The 27,373-nt window shown below is 37.9% G+C and overlaps 1 protein-coding gene across 1 annotated transcript in view; it reads left to right on the top strand.

The window, feature by feature from the left end:
• Positions 1–18,092, top strand: part of ATP2C1 (ATPase secretory pathway Ca2+ transporting 1) — a gene marked incomplete at its 5' end in the record, with an annotated part of 118,711 nt that extends 100,619 nt beyond the window's left edge. The window contains 9 exons of the mRNA XM_079704183.1: positions 1,001–1,098; positions 9,375–9,425; positions 10,362–10,528; positions 11,817–11,885; positions 12,518–12,634; positions 13,438–13,585; positions 14,115–14,210; positions 15,689–15,830; positions 17,308–18,092. Of these exons, the coding sequence (XP_079560309.1) occupies positions 1,001–1,098; positions 9,375–9,425; positions 10,362–10,528; positions 11,817–11,885; positions 12,518–12,634; positions 13,438–13,585; positions 14,115–14,210; positions 15,689–15,830; positions 17,308–17,438 (1,019 nt within the window). The 3' untranslated portion in view covers positions 17,439–18,092. The remainder of the gene's footprint in view (positions 1–1,000; positions 1,099–9,374; positions 9,426–10,361; positions 10,529–11,816; positions 11,886–12,517; positions 12,635–13,437; positions 13,586–14,114; positions 14,211–15,688; positions 15,831–17,307) is intronic.
• Positions 18,093–27,373: the final 9,281 nt, after the last annotated feature.

Here is a 27,373-nt window from a genome sequence, read left to right as displayed (position 1 = left end):
TTTACATAATACTGAGTTATACAGTTAAAATTGACGCTTTTGTTTGCTCATACTCTAAAATTGTGGGCAAAATTTTATTTTAGTTAAAAAAAATAATACTATTAGTTGAAAATAACTAAAGCATTGTGAAATCACATTATTTTATTTACAAAAGAATAGTTGATTATTTTTAACCTCATAGTCCACTATGCTGACAGATAAAAGCGCTAGATCATGAATGTGAAAGAAAATACGAAATTTAGTTTTTTCTTTCAACTTGAGTATAATTTTTTAAAAGCAGACTTTGTACCTAATTTGAAAGAAAGTAACTTGTGTCTGTATTTCTGTTGTCTAATACATATATTCCTATGTTGTTTGAATGCTGTTTAAGATTACTTAACAAGTATAAGGAAATAAAATGGACATGGAAGTTAATCTCCCAGAACCTGTAAACTATAATTCATACTGATAAATTTAAAATTTGCTAAAGTTCATTAATTCTTATCTTATTAATATGGAAAGAGACTGAGACAGGAATTTCACACTTTATGTGATCTAAGAAAAATATGTCACTGGAAACATAATATTGTTGGGAAGATTGTTCCTAGAGAAACTTCTCAACATTTATTTTCATTTACATACAACTGCATGACACCACAGATGAGCCACCATTTTGCCTGGCTTTGTTTACTTTATTTAAAATGCACTATGATCTTCATTAAAATTGAGCTCCCAAGCAGAGCCTGCTTGGCCTTGTTTCAGTTCTTAGGTGTGGTGGGTTAAATTGTGAAAACTCTTTATTCTTAAATTTAAACAAAAATAAAGTAGTCAAACAGAAAACGCCACAGTATTTACTAATTCAGTTCTGTTTGTCTGTCTTGTGATCCCTTCATATAAAGACATTTTATACTTAAAGAGAAAGTGAGTTGATAACAAATCATATTAAGTGAGCATTATGTTGACTAGCCTATCAAGCAAAACCAATTTGGTTAATTATGTTTTCTTTCCCATTTCACTTCAGCTAGTCGTCTGGGATTATATTCCAAAACCTCCCAGTCAGTCTCAGGAGAAGAAATAGATGCGATGGATGTCCAGCAGCTCTCACAGATGGTGCCAAAGGTAGGCCTAAACCAGAGCCTTTCAGACTGAAAGGCCTTATTCTAGGTGTTAGACAACTTCTGCTGCTGTGTTAATGAAGCTGTTTGAAACATTTGAAAACAGTTGGGACATGACCACCAGATTCGTTGGTCCAAATCATGAGATGAAATCTTATCATTGAAATCAGTCTTATCATTGAGAGTATTTATGATGTGATTGTTAGGAATATCAGTACTTTAGCAAGAGCCAAGTTTCCTCTGAGGAAGGTACTGTGGAAATTAACAGTGGTGTTTTGTATTTATAAAGTACAGAGTGGAGAGAGACCATCACTTCATACTTCTTACCCTTGTGTTCTATTTTAATTGAATGCATGTATAATGCTTTTTAAAAAATTGAGATATCATTTGCAAACAGTAAACTTCTTCCTTTTTAATGTACAGCCCTAAGTTTTGACAAATGTGTGTGGTCTTTGTAACCATCACACAATCGGGTACAGGTTCCTCCCACCCCAAATCCTCTTGTTGTGGTCAGCTCCTCCCTCTTTTTCCACTGTTTGGCAACCATCGATTTGTTTTCTGTCCCTATAGTTTTGCCTTTTCTAGAATGCTCTAAAAATGGAGGCATATAGTATGAGGGCTTTGAATCTGCTTTTTTGACTTAGCATAATGCATTAATTTAATTGCTGAGTAGGATTCCACTGTATTGGTTTTGTGTTACCTATGCACTAGTTTAAAGGCATTTGGACTATTTTCAGTTATTGCTGATTATGATTACATCTACTCTAAACATTTGTATACAGGTTTTATATGAAAATAAATATTCATTTCTCTTAGATAAATACCTAAGAGTAATTGCTGAGTCATATGGTTCTGTATGTTTAGCTTTGTAAGAAAGTGCCAAATTGTTTTACAGGGTGGTTTTATTGTTTTGCATTCCCACCAGCAATGTTTGAAAGGTCTAATTGCTCATATCCTCACCAGCACATGGCATTGTCAGTTTCCCCACTCTCATTCTAATAGGTGTATCATGGTATCTTATTGTGGTTTTAATTTGCAGTTCCCTCACAACTATTGATTTTGTGTATCCTTTTCATGTGCTTATTTGCCATTCATATATTTTCTTTAGTGAACAGTCTACCCTGCCTATTTTTAAAAAATGTTTTATTTTTGAATTTTGATAGTTACTTATATATTATGGATAAAAGTTCTTCATCAGATATTTGATTGGAAAATATTTTTTCCCAGTCTGGTTTTATTTTTTTTATTCTATTGACATTGTTTTTTAAAGAACAGAAGTTTTAAATTTTGGTGAAGTCCAGTTTATCATTTTCTTTTATGGATCATGCTTTTGATGTTATCTAAGGACTCTTTGCCTAACCCAAGGTCACAAAGATTTTTTTCCTTTTTTTTTTTTTTTTTAGTCTCATACTTTTAGGTTTTACACTAACATCTGTGATCCATTTTGAATTATTTTTGTCTATGTGTGAGAAGTGGGTTAAGGTTCATTTGTTTTATGTATGGGTGTTCAGTTGTTCCAGTACCTTTTGTTGAAAAGACTGTCCTTTTTTTTTTTCATTGAAATGCCTTTTCAGAGCATCTGGGAGCAGTGTGGGTGTCTGATTTGTTTTAGATTTTGGGGTAGGTTTTTCCATATTTGAACAGGACTCTGTGTATCTATGTGTGTGTGTGTGTGTGTGTGTGTGTCCTATCCTGATAGTTTCTTCCTGACATTTATTTCTGAAAGAATAAATCCTGTGTTAAGTTCCCTGGGGATATTGAGACAGAATGTACATTCAGTAAGTATATGTGAAATCTGCAGTTAATTAAACATTTTCCCATTAACCTTTGTTCAACCTTTTCTTCCAAACCTTTTCCCAGAGATGCTAACAAGTAGTGACATTGGACAGATTTGAAATTTCATTTTATTTGCTTTCTTCAGTTCACCCTCTGGCTCTCTGATAAAAATGCTAATGAACTCTGAAAACCAATGTAAAGGCAGTTAGGGAAGGAAGAAGTAAGTTACAAATTGCATCATCAGCCTGGACAAATTACATCATTGGTCATTTTCAAATAAGAGTTTTTGTGCATCAATAATGGCAGATGCTCTGATGCTTTTCAAAGAGAAAAGCTCATTGAATTGCTTGGCGTCATCCTGCTCTGTGGAGGAATTCCATAAATACCAGGGCTTTTTTCGGGTTTATCCTGTCTTTTGAAAACCCAAGTCTTTTCTTTCCTTTAGGTCCTTTTAGTCCCCCAACCCCTACTTTGTCTTTTTTCCCATTTTTATCTTGTGTTCATGTAACTCTTAAATCTTGGTCTTATGCTTTTACTTCAGATCATTTTGAAAAGTTTTTCTTTTATTAGTGTTAGAACAAAACAAAACTTCTAAATTGCCAGCTCACTGAGGTTTTCCCGCATGTATTAAAAATCATATTAATGAATTCTGTTCCTCATTAAAACGTTTTTTGGCTTTCCTGTTTCCATAATTCTGTCACACATTCCAAATCCCTTAACATTTCTCTGTCCTTTTGACCTAGACCCAGTTAGAAAGTAGTATGGAAACTGAATTTTGCCTAATTATTTATAAAGTGCATCTGGGAATTCTCAGTGTTTTTTGTTTATGATTTCTTGAGTGTGTTCTGCATTTCCTGTTGATAAAAATGGACATTCTCTTTTCTTGTTTGTTTTTTATAGCACTGCCTCCATTTTTGTTTTTACCAAACCTGTTAACCAAGTCCCTATAATAAAATCCCAATTTGTGTGCTGTTTAATTTTTGGTATGTTGTCAGTACTTATTGCAGTGCATCAGGTATCTTTTAATCTGTTCTGGAAGATTTGGGGACCTTTGGGAGGTTATTTTAATGCCAGGAATAATTTTTTTCTATTAGCCTCTCCTTTTCATATTTACCTACTTTCTTCTCTTCATAACTTACTTTCTGTTAATGTTGATCAAAAGAACTGTGAGTGTTGACCACAAATATGACACTGAAAAGATGGACCCATGAGAAGAGAAAAATCCTCTTGCAGGTTCCTTCTGAAAGTACACAGCCTTTCTCCCTTTCCCTCCGTAATACTCCCTGAACTCTCTTTGCTGACGCAGTTCTACTTCTTTCCCGTTGTCCTTTCACCATCCTGTTGTCCTCATTCTGTCTTCTCCCCTCTTGCTCCCATTCTACAGTGATTATATTGTGTGCTTATCTTAAATCAGTATATTCCCCCCCCTTTTAGGTAGAGAAACAGACAAAAAGGTGAGAAGATCATTAATAGAGGAATTTCAGTTACCCCAAGTTTAATCCTAGCTCTGTGATAAAATGATATAATTCAGTTTTTAGTCACTTCTCTGTGTGTGTGTGTGTGTTTTTTTAATACCTTATTTCTTCAGGCCATCATTTTGTGTCACTAAATTTCAGTATTTTTTCTCAACCAAAAAGATTGACCTGCTAGTCCTGATGCTCTAAGGAGAATTTTTACTCCGAGCAATATTATATTCCACATGATTCGCCAGCTTTGAATTGAGATCTGCTTAGTCTCAAAGAAACTGCTTTTATTTTTGAGTTGCCATCAAAGCTTTGAAATGCTGAAATTTATATCAAGTAATAGGTATACTGGATGCATGCCAAAGTAGTTTGTTACTATACAAAAGAAGTATGTTTTCAGCCCAACAGTTGGTTTGTTATTATTATTGCCATTGTCAGTGATAAGCTGCATTGGCTGTAAAGGAGTGATTTGCAGTGGTTTGAATGATTTGTAGTGGAACAAAGGCAAAATTTTACTCTGTACAACCTGAGTATTTGTAATTAGTAATTAGCCTTTTATTTAAAAATTCTGTAAAATCCACAGGCTTTGCTAGATGCTCTTGTAAAATATTCTGTAAAATCCACAGTCTTTGCTCAGTGCTGTGTGCTACATGATTAATTTCTGCAGTAATGTAGAATTTTCACTTAGAAGGTAACTAGTACATTTAAAATATGTATGCAGCTTAGTCCTTTTTATTTTATTAAAAAATTTTTTTAAATTGAAGTGTAGTTGATTTACAATGTTGTGTTTGTTTCAGGTGTATAGCAAAGTGATTCACTTATACATACATATATATCTTTTTTTTTTTTAAGTGAACACTTTTTAATTAATTAATTTATTTTTGGCTGTGTCAGGTCTCAGTTGCAGCCCATGGGATCTTTCGTTGCGGCGCGTGGGCTCTTTGTTGCAGTGTGCGGGCTTCTCTCTAGTTGTAGCGCATGGGCTCCAGAGCGCGTGGGCTCTGTAGTTGCAGCATGTGGGCTTAGTTGCCCCGCGGCATGTGGGATCTTAGTTCCCTGACCAGGGATCGAACCTGCGTCCCCTGCATTGGAAGGTGGATTCTTAACCACTGGACCACCAGAGAAGTTCCTATATATCTTTTTTTTTCAGATTATTTTCCCTTATAGGTTATTACAAAATATTGAGTATAGTTACCTGTGTTATCAATATATAGTAGGTCCTTGTTGCTTATCTGTTTTATATGTAGTAGTGTGTATTTGTTAATCCCAAACTCCTAATTTACCCTCTCCCTCTTTCCCCTTTGGTAACCATAAGTTTGGTTTTTATGTCAGTGGGTCTATTTCTGTTTTGTATATAAGTTCTTTTGTATATAAGTTCATTTGTATCACTTTGATGGGTTTTTTTGTTTGTTTTTTAGATTCCACATATAAGCAATATCATGTGGTATTTGTCTTCCTCTGCCTGACTTCACTTAGTACGAAAGTCTCTAGGTCCATCCATGTGGCTGCAAATGGCATGATTTCATTCTTTCTTATGGTTGATAATGTTCCATTATATATATATACCACATCTTCTTTATCCATTCATTTGTCTGGACGTTTAGATTGCTTCCATGCCTTGGCTATTATGAATAGTGCTGCAGTGAACGTTAGGGTACATATATCTTTTCGAATTACAGTTTTCTCTGGATATGTGCCCAGGAGTGGGATTACAGGATCATATGGTAGCTCTGTTTTTAGTTTTTAAAGGAATCTCCATACTGTTCTCCATAGTGGCTACACCAATTTACATTCCCCCCAACAGTGTAGGAGGGTTCCTTTCTCTCCACACCCTCTCTGGCGTTTATTATTTGTAGAGTTCCTAGTGATGGCCATCCTGACTGGTGTGAGGTGATGCCTCATTGTAGTTTTGATTTGCATTTCTCTAATAATTAGCAATGTTGAGCATCTTTTCATGTGCCTTTTGACCATCTGTATGTTTAGTACTTTTTAAAGACACGATAAAGAGTTTCCAAATGGATTTTGAACCATTTTAAAGGAAGAATGAATGCTTTCCACATATGAGTTATGTGATTCATGGTACCTAGAGGAACTAAGTGTAGTCAGTAACGTGATAGCACAGGTCAACTGAATTTTTTTACCTAAGAAAATAATCCTCTTTTAGACCTTTTTTAAAATTGGGAGAGAACCTGGGAATAGTCTTTATGATGGTCCTAAGATTCAGTCATTTATTCATTCATCTTACATGTGTTTCTAGAGCACTGGACGTACTGGGCCAAAATCTCTGCCTCATGGAGCTTATAGTCTGAGATAAGACTCATGTGGAGTATAGCATTGCACAGAGTAAAAGTTCTCCTTAAAGCACCAGGATTAGCAGGTCATTCTTTTTGGTTGAGTAAAAATATTGAAATTTAGTGACACAAATTATGGCTTGAAGAAATTAGGTATTAAAAAAACCCACAGAAGTGTCTAAAAATTGAACTGTATCATTTTATCACAGAGCTGGGACTAAACTTGGGGGTAACTGAAAATTCCTCTGTTAATACTCTTTTCATCTTTATGTCTTTCTCCAGCTAAAAAGGGGGGAATATACTGGTTTAAGATAAGCACACAATACAGTCACTGTCGTATGGGAGCAGGAGGGGAGAGCACTGACAAAAGCAGGGAACAGAGAGGATGTGATCTTTAGGCAGCATGCCTAGGAAAGGCATCGCTGAGAAGGTCCTGTGTGATGAAAGGGGCGGCTGTGTAATATCCGAGGGAACACAAGGGCAGAGGCCTCAAGGGAAGTGCGCTTGGCATGTTTCAGGAACTATGAGGCGGCCAGTGTAGTGCGGTGGGGGGAGAAGACTAACCTGGGAGCATGCACTTCCTGTGGGGTTTGGTGGACGGTAAAAGACTTGGGCACCATTTGCTTGTCCTGAGAGGGATGGGAGGTTTTTGGAGGGTTTTCAGCAGAGGACAGTGTGGTTTGACTTGTGTTTTTAACCCAGTGTGTTGGCAGTGGGTTTCGATGTTTGAGTAAGGAGGTTGAAGTGTGGATATACTTGAGGATGGGGCCTAACTGCGTGTGGCATGTGGGAGAAGAGGAGGAATCAAGGTGGCTCCCCAGATTTAGAGCCTGAGCCATTGCAAGAGTGCACTTGCCATTGGCAGAGGATGTGAGGGAGCATGTGTTTGGGGAAGTAACAGAGGTTCTGTTTGGCATGTTGACGTCTGAGATGGGATGTCCAAGAGCGAATGTGGAGTAGGTAGGTGGGTTATTTTTATCAATCTGGGTTTCAGAAGAGACAAAAAGGCATATAAATAAAAGCCAGATTTCTAAGGTGGGGTGAGATCCCCTAGGGAGAGACCTCTTATATTATAAAGAGCCCAAGAACTGAGTTCTAGAACCTCCAGCGTGTAGACTTCAGGGAGGCCTGGGGGAACCTGCACAAGAGGAGCAGCTGGAGAGGCAGGACGGGAGCAGGAGAGTGTAGGGTGGTCCTGAGGCCGGGAGGAGAGGGCGCCTCGGGAGGAGGGAGCGGTCGGCTATGTGCGGGGGTAAGTCAGGGGAGAAGTGGCACTGGTGTCAGCAATGCGGGGAGTCTTTGGTGCTCTTGGTGAGGGGTGTCAGGGCAGGGGTGGGGGTAGCAGCCTAATCAGGAGGGATTCAGGAGAGAGTGGAAGAGAGAGATGGGAGACGGCAGTACAGGCAGCTCCCTAGAGGAGTTTCGCTTATAAAGAGAAGGGGAAAGGAGGGTAGCAGCTGAGCTAGGGAGGGAAGTTTTTGGTTTTGTTTTTCTTTAAATGGAAGGAATAACAACATGTTTGTATAATGATGGTAAAGGTGCAGCAGCAAGGGAAAAATTTTGATACAAGGGGGGGAGAATTTCTGATTGGTAAGAAGGTGGGATATTTGACCTGCACTAGAAACATATTCATGTTGTTCATTTGTAGTAAAAGGAGAGAAGGAGGGGATACTGTCTGGATACAGCTGTTGGATGGTGGGAGTTGTGGACGTTTTCTCCGGACTCTCTTTTCTTTGAAGTAGAAAACAAGGTTGTCAGCTGAGAGTGAGGCCGGGGAAGGGGATAAATTGGAAGCATGTATTGTAACCTGTCCTCTAGGAGAGCAGGAAAGAGAACGGTGGGTTACGTGGGTATTAAGGTCACCTGGCTCGGGGGTGTTGGAAAGACGGATGGGAGGCAGTGGTTAGAAATTCCTGTGGAACATGGAGGGTGGCCTCGGGAGCAGTGACTGGCCACAGGCAGTGAAGTACAGTCTTCTGTGATGTTCAGAACCGAGGATTTGTGACTGAAGAAGGGAATGGAGGGCACCTGCCCCCTCTGTGCTCTCCTGGTGGTGCTATTGGAGAGGACTGTGGGAACAGTCCCTGTCTTGTGGATAAATGAGGTTAGAGCAGTGTGGGTAAGAGTGGAGGGCCAGGGCATTTGTCGATGACTGGGGCACAGTGGGAGGGTTTCAGGAGACCAGGAGGTGGGATCAGGAAAAGGGATTAAATACATTCTTTGGAGAGAGAAGATGGTATAAGCAGGTGGAGACACAGTGGAAGACAGAGAGCCTAATGAATTAAGCTGAGTAGAAGAGCATGAGCAGACACTCCATAGTGCTTAACAACAAAAAAAGGCTCGAGGGACATTGAGAAGCAGCTGTTCTTTAAACCTCCTGAAGACAGGACAAAGGGAAAAGGCCATTTTAGTTGTGTCAGTGTCGAGGAAACCGATGCAGGAGAGTTTTTCCTTTGTCTGTCTCTGAACGTTTCAAGAATAAGGCTGTTTTCTCTTCAGAGCTTAAATATAATGGGATAAACTGGGTAAATTGTTTAGATTGTGCATTTCTTATAGTACCTAAAAATTTGAAATGACCCTGTCAAATGAGTGTCCTAACAAATGTATGGCATATTCTTAAGTTTGATCTCTGTGGCAAAATACAGACAGTTTAAATTGATAATTTAAAAAATATTCTTAGTTATAAGTGCATAGGTTATTCTGATATTTCTTAATGTTGAAGATTTTTAGTGTATCCCGTGTTTTAACAGGTTGCGGTATTTTACAGAGCTAGTCCAAGGCACAAGATGAAAATTATTAAGGTGGGTGTCTAAGAATCACACTGTTTTATCTCTGTATCCAAAATGCTACTGCTTGTCTTTCATCATGTTTGCATTACTACTGGGAATATTGATAGAGCATTAAAGTCAGAAGTATTGTGAAGCAAAACAGGTGGTTTTTTAAAGCCTGAGATGGAAACATTAATAGAGAATTTAGTTTGCAAAGGAAGATGTAGAAGAAAACTTTAAGGAAATATCTGCAAATACAGCCTTCTTTAAACATTTGAATAATGTAGAAATATGTTCTGACAGGAGGCGATAGCCAAATCATCCCAGTGTGAATAGGAATAATTACTGAGAAGCTGAATAAACACAGCAAGAAAAAAATGTTTTGAGAGTGTGAACAATGTTTAAAGGGCTATGATTGTTTATATTAGTCAAATATATACAAAGCAGCTGACATGGTACCATCAGTTCATGGACTTATTAATCACAGTAGTGCTCCGTTGTACTGAGGTCACAGTTTCTCGGCCTTGGCACTGTGACACTGTGGGCTGGATAATTCTTCATTGTGAGGGGCTGTCCTGTGTGTTGTAAGTTTAGCAGCATCCCTGGCTCCTATCCTTTAGATGCCAGTAGCGTCCCTGAAGTCATGACAATCAGAAATGTCTCCAGACATTGCCAGATGTCCCCTGGGAGACAAAATTGCCCTGAGAACAGCTGTGTAGTTGACTCTTCATCAGGCTCTACACATAGAATTTTCACACATGGAAATATTAATGGCAGCTTTCTCTAAGCTTTATCTTCAGACCTCCATATATTTATTGAAGTTTATTGAAAAAGTGACTGTCTGTTTTATTTCCAGTCTTTAATTATGTGGGAAAGAAAAAGAGAGAGGATTTGTTTATCCCCTTATCTGTGTGGAAGCAACATTTTAATCAGAACTCCTCCCTCCCGCTTCTCCCCTCCCGCCCCCAGTCTCTGCAGAAGAACGGGTCGGTTGTGGCCATGACAGGAGATGGAGTAAATGATGCAGTCGCTCTGAAGGCTGCAGACATTGGAGTTGCAATGGGTCAGACTGGCACAGATGTTTGCAAAGAGGCAGCAGACATGATCCTGGTGGATGATGATTTCCAAACCATCATGTAAGTTTTCCTTCAATGAATGCACATCAGAGAGTCTCCTCCCGTCCTTCCTTGCACCCCATTCATAGAAAAGAGTTTAGCGGTTTTAGACATTGGATAAACTAAACTTTTTTACTAGATTAATTATCTTATTTTGTGTACTAGTGTGTAGTTTGGGGGAAAATTATTTGTATGGAATGGACATAATAAATGGCAGGACTATTCATTTAAGAAATATTACTGAGTACCAGCCAAATGTCACATTTCCTGGCCACTAGTGTTGTGATACAGCAGTGAACCTTCATGTGGCCTTTATTCTAGTTAAATTCAGGCTCACAGGAATAAGCATGTGCCTGGCCTTACAGTAAGTATTATAAATAAAGATCCCATCCATATCTGTTTCCTTATGTCAGGAATTGTTCATGTTACTAATGACGCAATTTATCATTTGAATAAATTTGTTTCATCCACAGTTTCTAATTGCTTTACGATTCTGCAATACCTGCTGGTTGTTTCACAGTGTTCAGGTGGAGGTCACTTGATAATCACCTCTTGAGTGATCTAAGTCTTAGTTCAGCGATGCCCTGTGTGCCTCATTAACCCATTATGGCCTCAAGTAGAGCATGTGGGCCCTCAGGACCCAGAATTGCTAGGCTCTTAAAAAGATATAAGATATTTAATTTCCATTCTTAGAATTGTATAAAAATCTTGGAAGATAGGGCAATATGTTTATAAAACATATTTTCCTAGGTTGAGCAAAATGAATGAGAGAATTTACATGGATCTTTGTAAACCATATTCTTTTTATAATTCTGGTACAACATATATCTGATTGTGTGTAGGAGCAACAGATGGCTTAAATTCTATAAGTTTTATATGTCTCATTGCCTTTTAATTTCTGACCTACATTAAATTAACCCCTTACCATGCATGCCTCTTGTATCTTGAAGAAAAATAAACTTGGAGGGGTAAAGAAGATCATTATTTTAGTATTATAAATGTGTATTATTGTCTCATGTAGAAACACAAGATGTGATTTTAATGTTGAAATGTCTTTTTAAGAATAAAAATTACTGTTATGAAATTAGTTCCGGTAGAGTGTAGCAGGCCAGGCTTCAATTCCTTGCCACAGTAGTGTTTCCTTTTTTTTTTTCTAGTTTTAATTATGTGAAGAAAATAATAGATTCTCTTATTGATGTATGTGTTTTATCAGTTGGAAATTTGTTTTCAAAATTAGTTCCACAGTATTGATATATCCTTATTTTTCTGTGATAATATTTTCTCACCTAATTTTATTTTTAACTTTCAGGTCTGCAATTGAGGAGGGTAAAGGGATTTATAATAACATTAAAAATTTTGTTAGATTCCAGCTGAGCACGTAAGTTTGTAAGAAGTTGTGACAAACTTATGGATCTTACAGATAAATTATTTGCAAAGTAGAATTCAAGCAGAATGCCTACAAGCTTTTGGGCTCTATTTCTGAGGGTTGTCCATATGTAAAAGTTTTCCAGTGTGAAAATTGAATTCTGTCCTAAATCTAAAAATGGCATGATAAAGAGGTTCTAAATGTGATAATTATTTGTCTGTATCATCATCAAAATATATAAACCTTTGTGGCTTATTTAATAGCTCCTGAAATAACTAAGAAACGGGTGTCAAATTTTAATGTTTCTTCTTGGTATCTTTTTCTGAAAGTAGAAGGGCTTTTCTGTAGTCCAAAAACAGTTACGAAAATATCACTGAAACTGTTAACTGTTATCTGAACTCAATTAAAAAAAAAATCTTCCTCTATTTGAAAGTCCTTTATTAAAATGCTATGGATCATAAGGGTTAACTCTTAGCTTCAAAATGTTCACACTAATGAAGCAGTAGGTTACGTGGAAATATGGGCTTCCTTTAAAAGAACAGTAGTAACATGAGAGTTTTAAATGCTAAGAAAGTGATTTCATAAAATTAGCAAGAATTATACTATGCTGACACATTTTTTAAAATGACTCTTTCTTTTGATAGGAGTATAGCAGCATTAACTTTAATCTCACTGGCTACATTAATGAACTTTCCCAATCCTCTCAATGCCATGCAGATTTTGTGGATCAATATTATTATGGACGGACCTCCAGCTCAGAGGTGAGAGTTTTCTCATGTAAATTAGACAAGGATGGCATGCTATCCTGATAATTAAGCTCTAAGACTTCATCACGGATAGCGTTGGAAATCTCTGCAGCATCGTGTTTGTTATAAATTGTGTGATGTGAGCATATCATTTATTCTCTTGGAGTGCTCATTCATGCATTATGATCTGAGCTTTTAGGCTGTTAGATGCCCAGCCTTAAGTTGAGAACAGGGGAGGGAACAGTTGCAGTCCCTGTCCTCGAAGTAAGCTTTTTGTTTCTTAGAATAGGTTGTAATGGAGAATTCTCTGGCTTTAGTGCTATTACCAAGGTTCTGTTGTCAGTCTTAGAGACTTTGGGAAAGTATTGAAGGACCTAAGCATCTAAGTATCTTCTTTTATAATAATGGGGCCCTAGATGTTGCTTTCCCAACACAGAGTGATACATGTCAGTGACCGTTACAACAGATTATCCTAGTTGAAACTTCCTTGCATGAAAGATAGTTCAAAGTCCAGTTGGTAGGTCATATATTTCAGGCCATATTTGGAATAAGTAAAGCTATATGTAAATGAAATAGGGCAGTTTTTTGAATTTGATTATCAGTCGCCTCCCAAACTGTGCCAAATAAACAAAAAAGGAAAGTGATAAAATCTTTGGTTATTTTCAAGTGATCATAGCCAAGGTTTTCTTCATGATTCAACATTTTGTTTCCAAAAGAAGACATTTAGTTTCCGGGATAATTGAGGTCAATGAAGTTGTGAAAGTAATAAATCCAAATCTTACTTAAAACTTTAATTCACTTTTCTGTTTGTTTTGAAGCCTTGGAGTAGAACCAGTGGATAAAGATGTCATTCGTAAACCTCCACGCAACTGGAAGGACAGCATTTTGACCAAAAACCTGATACTTAAAATACTTGTTTCCTCAATAATCATTGTTTGTGGGACTTTGTTTGTCTTCTGGCGAGAGGTATACTCACTGGATAAGCTGCTTTATTAATATTCATTCTGTACAATAGGACTCGGTTATTTTTGTGTATTAAGCAGAAGGCTGGAAGTTAGGAGAGCTCTTTCAAAAATAGAATAAAAACATGTAAAAATAGTTTGATTTCAGTATTTATGGGTTAATAGAATTACTGATTTATATATTAGAGTTATTTAAATCTGCAGAGAAATATCAGATACAATAAAATTAACATGAAAACTTGGGAAGAAGGTAGAAAATCTGAGTCTTTAATATAGCTACTTTCATGTCATCAAAAAAGTTCTTTTAGTATCCAGTTTATGGTTTGGGAAAAGACTTTCTACTTTATGTAGACTACAGCTATTCATTAGGTGACTTATTTAAATGGTATATGGGAAATTTAGGTTGCTTATATGTTTTATATCTTAAACTAAAGCTATTTCATTCTGAGAGGAAGAAAATATTAACCCTTTAAAAGCATGTAGTATTTGTTCATTAAATTCAGCCAGCTGAAAATCTTTTTTCCTCTCGACAGCTGCGAGACAATGTGATAACACCTCGGGATACAACAATGACCTTCACATGCTTTGTGTTTTTTGACATGTTCAATGCACTAAGTTCCAGATCCCAGGTAGGCTTAGGTGATCTTAACTGACTAATTCAATTGGGTAAGGTACTCTCTAATTGTAAGTAGGCAGGGTTTTTAGCTTTGCTTGCTTTTGTAGCCATGGTTATAGCCCCGGATATAGCCTTCCTACAAACATGTGCCTCCAAAATGTGTCCTAAGAGGGATGGGGCATTTGGGGAGATAAGCCTTAACTTTGGCTAGGAGATAAAAGTAAATCACAGGTGTCATCACCTGATTTATCTTCTTTTCATTTTCTTATTATCTGTAGCTATATGATAGGTTCAAGTTAACATTATCTGAGGATAGGACAAAGCTCATGGCTTGTGCTAAGATGGTATTCGCCTCATTATAGAAGCAAGCATTGTTAGAAGTCCAGGAACAGCTTTGTGCATATTAACTTTTTCTCATTATTTCCATCAGTGTGTCAAAGCTTAGGACATTTAAAATTTTCTTTTCTTCCCATGCTTTATCTTTAGGTGGATTGCCTTCTCTCTCTTTTTTTTTTTTGAAAATTAATTAATTTATTTATTTATCCTTGGCTGAGTTGGGTCCCTGTTGCTGCGCGTGGGCTTTCTCTAGTTGTGGCGAGTGAGGGCTACTCTCCGTTGTGGTGCACGGGCTCCTCACCGCGGTGGCTTCTCCCATTGCGAAGCATAGGCTCTAGGCATGCGGGCTCAGTAGTTGTGGCTTGCGGGCTCTGGAGCGCAGGCTCAGTAGTTGTGGCGCATGGGCCTAGTTGCTCCACGGCATGTGGGAACCTCCTAGACCAGGGCTTGAACCCATGTCCCCTGCATTGGCAGGAGGATTCTTAACCACTGTGCCACCAGGGAAGCCCTGGATTGCCTTCTCTTGATTGAAGTGCTTTGTTAGAAAATAATGGGCTAGAACCTCATGGTACTTTTTCAGAGCATGTTGTTCTTAGAAACTAGCTACATTTGAGGCTGACTATTCATTTCAATTTAAGAGCACCATATAAATCCTTAACTATATCTATTACCATTCACCATGCTAGAACTTCCCAAGTACAGTGAATTGTCATTAATTTAGACTAATTTTTGAAGATGCTTTAGTATTTGGTTTTTGTTTTATGAAAGGCATTTTTACTTTTTCACTACACACGTAACTAAGTCCATTCTTCGAGAAAGGTTTTTAGACTATGTACCTCAATGAATGATAGAAATGATTTAGCAACATTATCATATACAAATAAAGTTTCTTATGCTTTGGAGGACTAAAAGAATTTTCTGTGATCTTTATGTTTTTAATAGCATCACTCTTAAAGCCCCTGATGAAGAGAAGCTGCTTTAAAATTTACCCTATTCCATCTATATTATTCCAAAATAATAGTTAAACTTTAGAGATTTCATGGTACTACTATTGTAGAATTCAGTCCAGCTTACTAAAAATTGGAGGTGGGTGTAATAATAAAGAAGTTGTTTCTGTGACCAAGGAGTAATAACTGAACTCTGCTCTCCCAACAGACGAAATCTGTGTTTGAGATTGGACTCTGCAGTAATAAAATGTTTTGCTACGCAGTTCTTGGATCCATCATGGGACAGTTACTAGTTATTTACTTTCCTCCACTTCAGAAAGTTTTTCAGACCGAGAGCCTAAGTATACTGGGTAAAGGAAATGTTATCTTTACATATTATAAATGAGCTGTATTTTCTAATGCATTTGTTCTAAGAAAAATTTTCTTTTAAAAAGTGAAATAAGTGGCTTGCTTTGAAAAATGTGTGTGCTCTGTTTTCTCATTTGGAAATGTTTAGGGGAGTCACTCTCCCAACTCTAGGTTTTAAACTTTTTTTGTAACCTTTTTCTTGTTAATTTTTTAAAGGTTGTCACTTGTCAAAATCATATTTGGTGATTCTGAAAGATAGCAAATCAAAACGTGTTACAGAGTAATTGTTTTTAATCTTGTATGAAGAAGAAACTAGACTTAAGCTCACTGAAAACCAAATGGCTCTTCTTTAAAATTACCATTTTGATTGTTAAACTAATATTTTCCTATTCTTATTTGCTAATTTGCACATTCTTATTTTATGAAATAACAGCCCTAATAGCAGAGAGTTTTATTAAGCTGATGTGAAGACAGTCATTATTCTTTCACAGCCTGTGCATTAAATGCATCACCATACAGTACATTTAAAAGTTCATCTTCTTATGTAAGTGTGAGAACGGACGCATTTTACGATAATGCTAGTTCTAATTCTTGGGTTTTTAAAGGTAATTTGGATATTTACGAATCACTGTATTTTTTGCTGTAAGTTAAAGTGTACCTTAGAGTTGAACTAGTTTAATTTCAAGATTTTAATTTCATATTCATATTCCTTCCTCTTTAAAAAAAAATGGAGTTTTAAGGAGACCAGTGCAGTTGTTTGAAGCAGTAAATAAGAACGAGATAGTGTGGATACCATTGTAAAGATATGGTCTTTAAACAGTGACTTTCAAGTGGAATAAGATGCAGATTTCTAAGTAATCTTCAGATAGACATTTAAAAAATCAAATTAGTCACCACTGCTTGAAGAGCCTTTAAAAAAGGCTGTGTGATCTATTAAATAGAAAACTCCTCTTGTGTTGCTGTTAAAGGTTGTGGTTCTCGGTTATGGTTCAGGGGAAGCAGTCAGGACTTGAGGTCTAGTTCTCTGGCTGCTGCCTGTCCTAGCTGTGTGACCTTAGATAAGTCATTTAGTACCTTTGAGCCTTACTTCCCTTATTTATTTATTTATTTATTTATTTTTTGCGGTATGTGGGCCTCTCACTGTTGTGGCCTCTCCCATTGAGGAGCACAGGCTCTGGACGCGCAGGCTCAGCGGCCATGGCTCATGGGCCCAGCCATTCCGCGGCATGTGGAATCTTCGCAGACCGGGGCACGAACCCGTATCCCCTGCCTCGGCAGGCGGACTCTCAACCACTGCACCACCAGGGAAGCCCCTACTTCCCTTATTTTTAAACTGAGGCCGATTGTGGCTACTCTGTGGAATGGTTGAGAAATAATGTATTTTAAAAGCTGTGGTAAAATGCTAGAAAAACATAAGTTATTAAGCTCTGCAACTGTAAGTTTAGAGAATTGTAAAACCCAACTTACTTTCTCTTGCAGATTTGCTGTTTCTTCTGGGTCTCACCTCGTCAGTGTGCATAGTGGCAGAAATTATCAAGAAGGTTGAAAGAAGCAGGGAGAAGATCCAGAAGCCTGTTAGCTCGACATCGTCGTCTTTTCTTGAAGTATGATGCATATTGCATTCTTTTATTTGCAAACTAGGAATTGCAGTCTGAGGATCATTTAGAAGGGCAAGTTCAAGAGGATAATGAAGATTTGAGAACTTTTGAACTTTTTATTGACTAAAAATGAGTGTTGAAGACTTGATTTGAGACTTTAATCTGCTGACAGTCGCAAATGAAATTATGCAACTTTGATAACATATTCCTTGATTTAAATTGGCTTTTGCGATTGAGTGGAACTTCGTAAAGTGTATGGGCAGTTATTTAATTTAAAAAACAGGCAAAACCTGAACCACCTTCTGCACTTAAAGAGGTCTAACAGTTCAAATACACAATCTATCCTAGATAAATATGATTTTTTTTTTAATTTTTAAATATTGTACTATTTATGGTGGTGGGGCTTTCTTACTAATACACAAATAAATTTAATCATTTCAAAGGCATTCTGTTTGGTTTAGAAGTTGATTCCCAGGAGTGCCATATTTCAGCTACTGTATTTCCTTTTCCTGCAGTGTAAGCAGCTCAGCTACCTTGTGTTACCATTTTTGTTATCTCAAGTTTTTTTGCACAGGATGTGACCACTGTCAGATTACTGTTCTTTTCTTTCTTTTTGTGATTGAAAAGCTTATACTGCAATTTGAAGTAAATGTTTGCTTTTTCTTAGTAAGTGTAAATGGTTGCCTTTTCTTTTTCTTCTTCTTTTGGTTTTTGGTATGAGTCTTTGGTCTAGTACAGTTAATACAGGGCTGTGGAGTGGCATTCTAGGTAGGGTAGCCATTTCTGTAATTAACACTTAGTCATGGAGTCAAAAAAATTTAAGACTGGTTGGGCTGATATTTATAGCAGATTATGTTAATGTGTTATGCCTTCTTTTAGAGTTAAATATCAATACGTACTTTGTCAAGCAGCACCTTGAGAAAGTCATCTCCTAAATATAAATCTAGGTACCTCACCTGAATGTCTGAATTTTATTACTTTTTAATATCTTTTTATGTGTACTTTAAAAAATCTTTCCTATGAAGTATGGAGTGGTAAACTTAAAGAATAAAAAAGCCCCAAACCTAAACAGATGGTTTATGAAGCAGAGTATAAGTGGAAGATTCTGTGCTGACCTTTACTCTTTGTGTATCTGCAGCTTTTGGGCCTAGGTCGCAGCACAGCCTGGAGCCTCCCCCTCTCCTGCTTGCACCATTGTCCTCTGCCTTGTTCTGCTTCACTGGGCGTGCTAGACAAATAGATTTGCTCTTGGAATGCCGTCAGTTTTTGTTATAGCTGGATGAGGTATAGGTAATTTGTTTTGAGTGTGTGGCAAATTTGGGCCAGAAATTCAAAATTAGAAATACATTTTCCTGTTGAATATTTCTCTCTGAAACAGAAATGGGTCTCAAATTCTTACATGTTTAATTCTTCCTGAAGTTACTGAATTTTGCATTTTATAATTAATTTTTTAAACCGTCAGGATAAATCGCTCTCTGGTTTTTATCACCAATATTAAACTGCACTGTTAGCACTGCAGTACTGTTGTTAACGATAGGAAAGATACCTGTTCTTTGAGTCCTGTTACTGAAACAGTTTAATATAAGGACCTGAGATATCTGCAGTTTATTCTGCTTTACTCTTTAAGGCTAGATAGTCAAATGTACATGGAAACCATTGTCTAATCAACTTTATCTTTAATGATGGTGATGTGTCATATCTAAGTTTTGTAATGAGTTTTCTTCTCTGTTACAAGGACTTGAAATATGAAGTGCACGTCAATCTTTTGCTTTGCATTTTAGGTTCATAGTATGACTCATATGAAATAAATGTGCCTATCTTATTGTTCAGATTTTAAACCTTCCCCCAGAATGATTTATTTTCATAAGTTAATGTTCTTCCAGTTGGGACTGTTAACATTAAAATCATATGGATGTTGAAGATACAGAAATTAGGCAGTACTCACAGTACATTGAATCTCTGATTTAAAAAGAAGTGAAATGTAGGGTTCAGATATACTACATCTGTATAACAGATTTCCCATAGTAAAACAACAAATTAGGTAGGGTCTGTGTGTGTATTTTACATAGCATATTATCAGAATTAGCATGGATAATTCAAATGCACTAGTATCTAAATTTTAAATATTTCCCCATTTCCTGGCCCTGGGACTTGGTAGAGTCCCTAACAATACTAACTTATGTGATTTTTCCCTGTTAGACTACCTCATGAAGTTTTTTGACTTCAAAGTGATTAAATATCAGGGAAGAAAAGGAGCTTTAATTCACCAACTAGGTAGATAATCCTCAAATGATTCAAACTGGCGGCAGAGGAACAAGGCTTAGCATGTTCTCTCAGATTTTTGCTGGGCATTGCATGACCCAGAAATGGAACAGCCTGAAACCAGGCAACCTAAAAAACTTACCCCCTCAGGACACAGACTTCATTTAATAGCAGTAATCACACCCACAAGGATAAAACACATTTTTTACCTTTCATACCCATGCAAGGTACATCTTTTACATTGGTGATCTTTGTGAAGTCATTTCAAGTTTTGATCTCTTTCATATAGTACCTAAGTAAAGTGAGCACTGGCCATATAACAGCTTCTCAGTGAAATGAATTGGTGGCAAGCAATAAATGTAAGATCTAAGAACCTTAATTAACTTTACCTTGCTTTCTGCCTTTGTCACTTGGCAATTCAGGTGCATTTTACTTCTGTGTATGACTCACTCAGTTTAAATGGATGAATTAATTGTCATTTCAGTAAACTTTTCTTTAGTACCTAGAATGTACTAGGAATAGAAAGGTGGTGGCATCCCTGCCCTTCAAGAGCTCATGGACTGGGTGAGCTGAGGATGTAACTGTTAACAGGCTGTCTGTTGAAATTTAGTAGTGGTCTTTGCACATTTATTTTAAAAATACATATACAGGGGCTTCCCTGGTGGCACAGTGGTTGAGAATCTGCCTGCTAATGCAGGGGACACAGGTTCGAGCCCTGGTCTGGGAGGATCCCACATGCCGCGGAGCAACTAGGCCCGTGAGCCACAACTACTGAGCCTGTGCGTCAGGAGCCTGTGCTCCGCAACAAGAGAGGCCGCGACAGTGAGAGGCTTGCGCACCGCGATGAAGAGTGGCCCCCGCTTGTCGCAACTAGAGAAAGCCCTCGCACAGAAACGAAGACCCAACACAGCCAAAAATAAATAAATAAATAAATAAATATTAAAGGCAAAGAAGAAAGGGGAAATTGTAGATAGAGTAAGGATCTAGTTTAAAAAAATTTTTTTTAAAAATACACATACAGTAAAACGAAGCCAGCACACATTTTACTGGAAGTTTCCCTTGAGATTGGCATTTGGAAATCTTTGAAATGCCTTTTTAGAGTAAGCTGCAATCCAAACAGTAGCTGATTTGCATATTAAAACATGGTGTGGATAAATGTTAATCCTAACTGGTATGTGACTAGACAGATTATCCTGATAATTAAGCTTCCTTGAGATCAGTTAGCACTTGGTATGACTATTAACTCTTGTTGGGTTTGGGGGTTTGGTTTTCAGAGTTAGTTATTGTTAATAATGGATAATGGTTAACCAATCCTTGATATTAATGTAGGTATAATAGTCTGCAAATATTTTGGTAGGTTTAGATTTGGGAAGCTCTCAGTCTTAACTCTGGAAACCAAAGTGAAATATATGTGGTACAGTGGTAAGTGCTGCCCCAAGTGCTGCAGTAGCCAAAGGAGAGAAATAACTTCTCATAGGAGGGGGCTGTCAAATTTCCTAGAACTAGTGGCATCCGAATCAAGCCTTAAGTTGAGAATCTCCAGTCGAGAACAGCAGGATATTGTAACCAAATGGCATAGCCTCTGCAGAGGTGTTGGTGGGGTCTGGAAGGAACAGGTGAAAACCACAGGAGTCTGGGGCTAGGGCAAGGAGAATATATATAATGTGAGGGCTGGACAGATAGGCAGGAGCCTGGTGGTGAAGGTAAAGACATTTGGCTTGTAGCCTACTGTAGGATTTCAAGACTGTGATAAGAGTTTGGATTTTTGTCTTGTAACATGCTGATGGAAGCTCAGAGGGTGGACTGTAAAGACAAAACAGAGAGACTGATTAGAGAATTGTAGAAGCTTATGAGGTAGAGGGACTGAGTTGTGGCAGTTAGTATGGAGAGAAAAACATGGAATTTCTGCCTTCTAAGAGAGAGCATTGACATGACCTGATGGGAGGAGAGGAAGATACCGCAGCTTCTGGCTTTCTGGCTTGGCTACTAGAGCTGTTGGGAGAATTACCAGAGCCAAGCAACTTTCAGTGGGACACAGGTCAATTTGAAGTGTGAAGTTTGTGATGTCTTTTCCCAGTGGATATGTTGGATGAGGTTTCTAGCACAGAATGAAATAAAGCCATGGCTGACTCATTATGAGGTAGTAAGAAAATATTAATAATATCTTGTTACAAACATCGTTTTTTTTGATAAAAGTAAACCAATAAATGAATGTAAACTCAGCTTTGACAGAGTAAGATTTTTTTTTAAGTAATTTCTTTAGTTACTAAGAATTTATGGTAGGCAAGTAGAAAACGACGTTGGTTTTTTTTTCGTTTCCATTTTACTCATAATTCTTCCTTGGATCTTTCTAGCCTCATATCTCACACATGATGTTCCAACACAATCCACTTACTGGTGTTTTTGGACAGTATTCCTTCAACTTGAAATACTTTTTCCTCTGTTTCAATTTGAGAATCAGAGTTTTTACCTGTTCTTCAAAGTCCAGCTGAAGAGCCAACCAGGATGGCCTTTCCAGGTAGCTCTAAAGGTGCGTGCGTGCGTGTGTGTGTGTGAGGGGGTGCAGTTTCTTGTAAATACTGTTAAGAATAAATGCAGCCATAAGTTTGGGCATAAAATTGTGGGATTTTATTTTTTAGAAAGTATTAAAATTTTAAGTCCAAGCCATGTAAGTGATAAATCTGGACAAGAAATTTGCTATAATCTTCTCTTTTCATTCAAAATAAGTTGAGGTGGTGAAGTTTGGGTAGGAAAAATATTTTGAGGCTTTAGTTTGGATCCTTTGTAAGTTCTTCTCTGATCCAGACCTGCCAGCGTTCCCGTGTACATCTGAGTGTGGGGCCTTCCTCTGTCTGCTCTGCTCCAGGTACGCAGTGTTTCCTGTGCAGATCACAGGGCCCACCTGGCTCTGCCGTTCCGCTCCCTTTGTGTTCAAGTCTAGCCATATTGACAGATACCCTGGCAAAGGCCCCATGTCTGCAGTGGCCCCATGGCTGTCAGCCTTGCTGAACTGCCTTCACGCATCAGTCCAGGTCACACCAGTATTTCTTCAGCAGTAACTGCACTGCTCTACTTAGGTAAGGGTAGAAACCACCTCTCACAGTATTAAGAGCACACAGTGCCAGAAATTGGGCACATTGTTCTACATGACCATAGAGGTCCATTTTTGTTTTCTGAGTGTTTCCAGTTTTTGAACTCAAAACAAAATGTGCTCTTTGATACAGGTGTTTTTTGTTTTTTTTAAAATGCCAATTCACTCAACTATATTAAAAGCAATTTTCTATTAAGGCTTTCCCTGTGATAAGTATAGTTAGAAGTGACAATTTGGTGTCATCTGTGGTCATGAATAAAATACCATAATGCCTTGACCACTTACTCTTTTTCATCAGGTCTGCATCTTAAAAGCCAATATGAAACAACTTGTGAGTCTCACAAAATACTGTCTTTGAGCAGTATATAGCAGGCCCCAAACAAATGGCAGAAAAATGTATGCTTGGTAGGAAAAACATGAAAAACTTTATATTTAAGCATTGTTAGATCGAGTTATAAATGAGTATGTCTTCACGGTCCTTTCTCATATTCATCCATATAGTTGCATAATAAGATTGCATTAGAATTTATAAGCATCCTTCTTCGTGGAACAGGTCTAGATAGCCCATGAATTAGTTGGAGGTGTTACAAGTTAGGGAAACAGCTTATTTTAATACCTTCCTAACTTACCCATGTGGGGCTGTTGATTTAGTTTTGGGGATGACAGACTACTGCCCACAAGTTTTATTGGAACACAGGTACGCACATGCACTTCCATATTGTTACCACTGTATTCATGCTGAGAAAGAATTGCCTACTCATAGAAGGAAAAAATTGCCTACTCATAGATATTTACAAAGAGCAGAAGAGGCCTATGCATTGCATTCAGTGGACCAGAAAGGAAGTGGCATTGATTTTCTCTACCGTCCAGTGTCCCAGCAGGATATTCTCTCTGGGATGGATGCCCCTGATACCAGATTGGCTGTCAGAGACTCAGTCTGTTCTCAGAATGTCATCAACAGGAAGGACATGCCAGCTGTTGTCTGTCCCACCTCATCACCAAGGCTCCCTCTTCTTACAGTGAGTGGGGTGTTCTGATCTGTTGTCCCATCTGAGTTGTGCTCCACAACACACACAACTCGCCTAAGTTTCTACTGCAGAGTCTGCTCTTCTCTGATCCACCTGCCCCTCCCACCCCCTTGGATGGACAGAAGTGGGGGCTTCCCTCTCATCAGTTGCTTTTTCCTAACACACAGAAACAGGTGTCGTCGTTTGTGCAGGCTTACTATCAGTTCAGTCTTAAGGAAGAACACAACCTTCTAAACCAAAACATATTTGCACAATATTTATATTTCTAAGGGAAAGTTATGACAGTATTTCTTAGTGAATTCCCCTTGGCTGTCCGACTTATCAAAATAGCTTTACAGAATGAATTATGGTTATTATATATAATAGGGTCAGTGTCTTTGTTTAAAAAAAACAAACACAACTTGCATACATCTGGGAGCTTGAAGGGCTGCAGTGCTTGTGATTGGGAACTTGGATTTGTAGATGTCACCATTCCCAGATTTCAATACCAAAGGCCCCCTGCCCACCATTTTTACCTCGTTTTCCTTAGTTTTGGGGGGAAAGACAAGGGAACCTCAGAAGATTGCTCTCTTGACGCCATCCTTCCTAGAGTCTTCAACTGTACAAACATTTCTCTGATTATAACAGTACAACATACTCACTGGAGATATTTGTAAACAGAGGAATAGAAGAGGAAAACATTTCATAATCTCAACACCCAAAGCCTAATCTAGGCTCCAGACATATATCCAGCTGCCTAGCAGCTATTTCTCAGCACTTAAGCGCCTAAAAGCTGTGTTTAACATATCCCCAACAGAACCCCCTGGTTCCCTCATTTCCCAGCTACACCCCATCCTACACAAATGAATGACAACTGAATAGGAAATCTGAAAACAGAGGGTTCTTTCCAGTCTTTTAATGAAAGCATAAAATGCTGTTTTTAGCAATTTTAGCAATTTGTAGTGTTTCTCATTGGTATGTTTATAAACCCTATTTTTTTTAGAGTAATGTTAATATGTATTTACTCAAAGGCTTCCACGTCAGAGCAAGTTCACCTTAATAGGTAGATTAATCCACGTCCTCCATTATGATATAGAGCTCATTACTGTGTATCCATCACAGCAAGCACTGAGACACTGAAGAGTAGACTTGTATTTCCTGTCAACATCCTTTGATTTATTCCCGTTACGAGGAAGACACATGAACCAGACACAGGAAGATATGGGGGGAGTGATGGCTGGATACACACATGGCAGTTTTTCAAGAAGAAACAGCACGTCAGTTAATCCTCCAAGAAGCGCTAATTATATGTATCAACACACCTGGAAAGTTTTCCTAATCTTGTATGCTAGCTCGTGATGGTATTGGGTTGGCCAAAAAGTTTGGGCCCAACCCAATGTTTTCACAGAGTCAAATGATTCAGTCTCATAAAGTATCAAAAATCCAGTATTGAAATATTGATTGTTTTGTTTTTTTGCAAAAACATTCCTAGGTATTCCTTGATCCTCATGACAGTGGGTTACATTGTACACAGAAATCTCCAAGTATCTCCTAAAGTGGTAGTGAGAAAATTTCTTAAAATATGTATGATTTAGCTATTTCAACCAAAGATTTAGCTATATTAACCAGATACCTAAAATGTTACCTATTACTAGTTAGGAATAAAAGTGATTGCATGTGGGGGAATTCCCTGGCAGTCCAGTGGTTAGGACTCAGCACTTTTACTGTTGTGACCTGGGTTCAGTCTCTGGTTGGGGAACTAAGATCCCACAAGCTGTGCAGCAAGGCCAAAAAAAAAAAAAGGTGATTGCATGTGCATTGCAACATGTTCACGTGAAATTTCTCTCCCTGAACACTGAATCCAGTGAAACTAGCTGGAACACTTTTCCATGTATTACCTCTTCATTTCTTTCTCCCATTATAACAGACTGGTATGCTGCCTGAGGGCAGTCTATGCCTTCGAAGTTTAAAATGTTCTTCCTCAGCATGAGGTTCTCATCTTAGAATTTTTACAGCTGAATGGGCTTCAATTTTAGCATTATTCAGACCTGGAAAGAAATGCCAGAGCAATGTATCCTGTATGGTTCAGAAAGCTGTTGCTTCAAGTGGAGAGGCATCTTTTTAATACATCTGTCCAAAAGAAGTAGTATTTCATTTCAAAGTGATACAAATACAGAATCATTTCTAGCTGCCTTGACTGAAATGCACCAGTGAAAGACATTATGAGATAAATACCGAGTACCCCACAAACACTGCACTAAGAATACAAGGTCACTATCTCTGCAGTGAAAGTTTGTCCTCTTACAGAAGTGGAATTATTTCTCCTGGTCTTAGGAGTGACTGCTTGCTGGATGCTGCTTGGGTTCATGGTGTGCCAGCCAGCCAAACAGCATGTGCTAGAGAGCAGTGCCCGGTGAACTCTGGAAACCTCACTACTGGGGAGACCGTGTTTGGTTTCCTTAGGGTTATGGGGTAGGGCCAGGATATAACCCTTGCAGCTGCAGGAAGAGGTAATACCTGCTCTTAATTTTCTCCTGTCTCTAAACATATCCCAAACTCTTTCAAATTGGGTTTAAAAACACTACAGAAAATTCCTTGATACCAAGAAAAAAGGACAAGAGGGGCAAAGTGCTCACACAGGGCTAGTTCCTTCTGGTCTTTATTGTTTCCTGAGGTTGAGCTTGGCTGCCTGTCCACACTCTCCTGGCACTTCTCCACTTTTCAGTGTGGCTGAGCTTGGCAACTCTGCTGAAGCTGCTTTAATGTTCTCACGTTCTTGCTTTTCTCATCTCAGCCATATTTAATAGTGTTGACCTGCTTTGCCTCTGCAAAATTCTGCCATGAGCTCTGGCAGCCACTGGTCTCATGGTGCCTTATGTTTCTGCCCAGCACCCTCACTTCTCCCAGATCCCTTGCTTTGCTCTTGGCTTTCATGTGTGGATGTAACAACGACTGTCATTTATGGCATGTTTTTAGTGCCAGCGACTGTTCTAAGTAACTTAAAATACATGTCATTTTATCCTTAGACAACAACTTGAATTATTCTGATCCCTGTTTTACAGATAGGGTAACTGAGGCATAGTCACTGATTCATTTATTTTATGCACAAAGGAGGAAAAGATAATTGTAAGATCTTTCTAGCTATAAAGGTCTTTATCTTCTAAAACTAATTAATTTGAATTAGAAATCCAAATGCAAATACTGAAATTAATTTGAATTCTTTTTTGTCATAATTATTATGAAAGGCCTTTAGAATTTATATTTATAGGATATACATATTCAACTTTCCAGGTCCAGGTATCTCAAAAAGGACTTGTACAAATAAAAGTTTAATCACAGCCTAACACAGAAGATTACATTATAGTGTTCTTCTCTCTCCAACTTTATTCCTAAAATTTATTGATCTTCGCTGTCCAGAGTTCTTTTTGTTACTTAAATTGCTAATTGAAGACTTAACATCCCCAAAGACTCAGGTGAGATTTCATTAGCTAGAACTGAATCAGAAAGAACAAAGTTTAAAGACTTGATTAAAAAATGAAACAGGGGCTTCCCTGGTGGCGCAGTGGTTGAGAGTCCGCCTGCCGATG

Source organism: Hyperoodon ampullatus, assembly GCF_949752795.1.
Source record: "Hyperoodon ampullatus genome assembly, chromosome: 5".
NCBI classification, from domain to species: domain Eukaryota; kingdom Metazoa; phylum Chordata; class Mammalia; order Artiodactyla; family Ziphiidae; genus Hyperoodon; species Hyperoodon ampullatus.
Note: the sequence above shows the minus strand (reverse complement) of the source record. Positions and strands in the feature narration are given on the sequence as shown.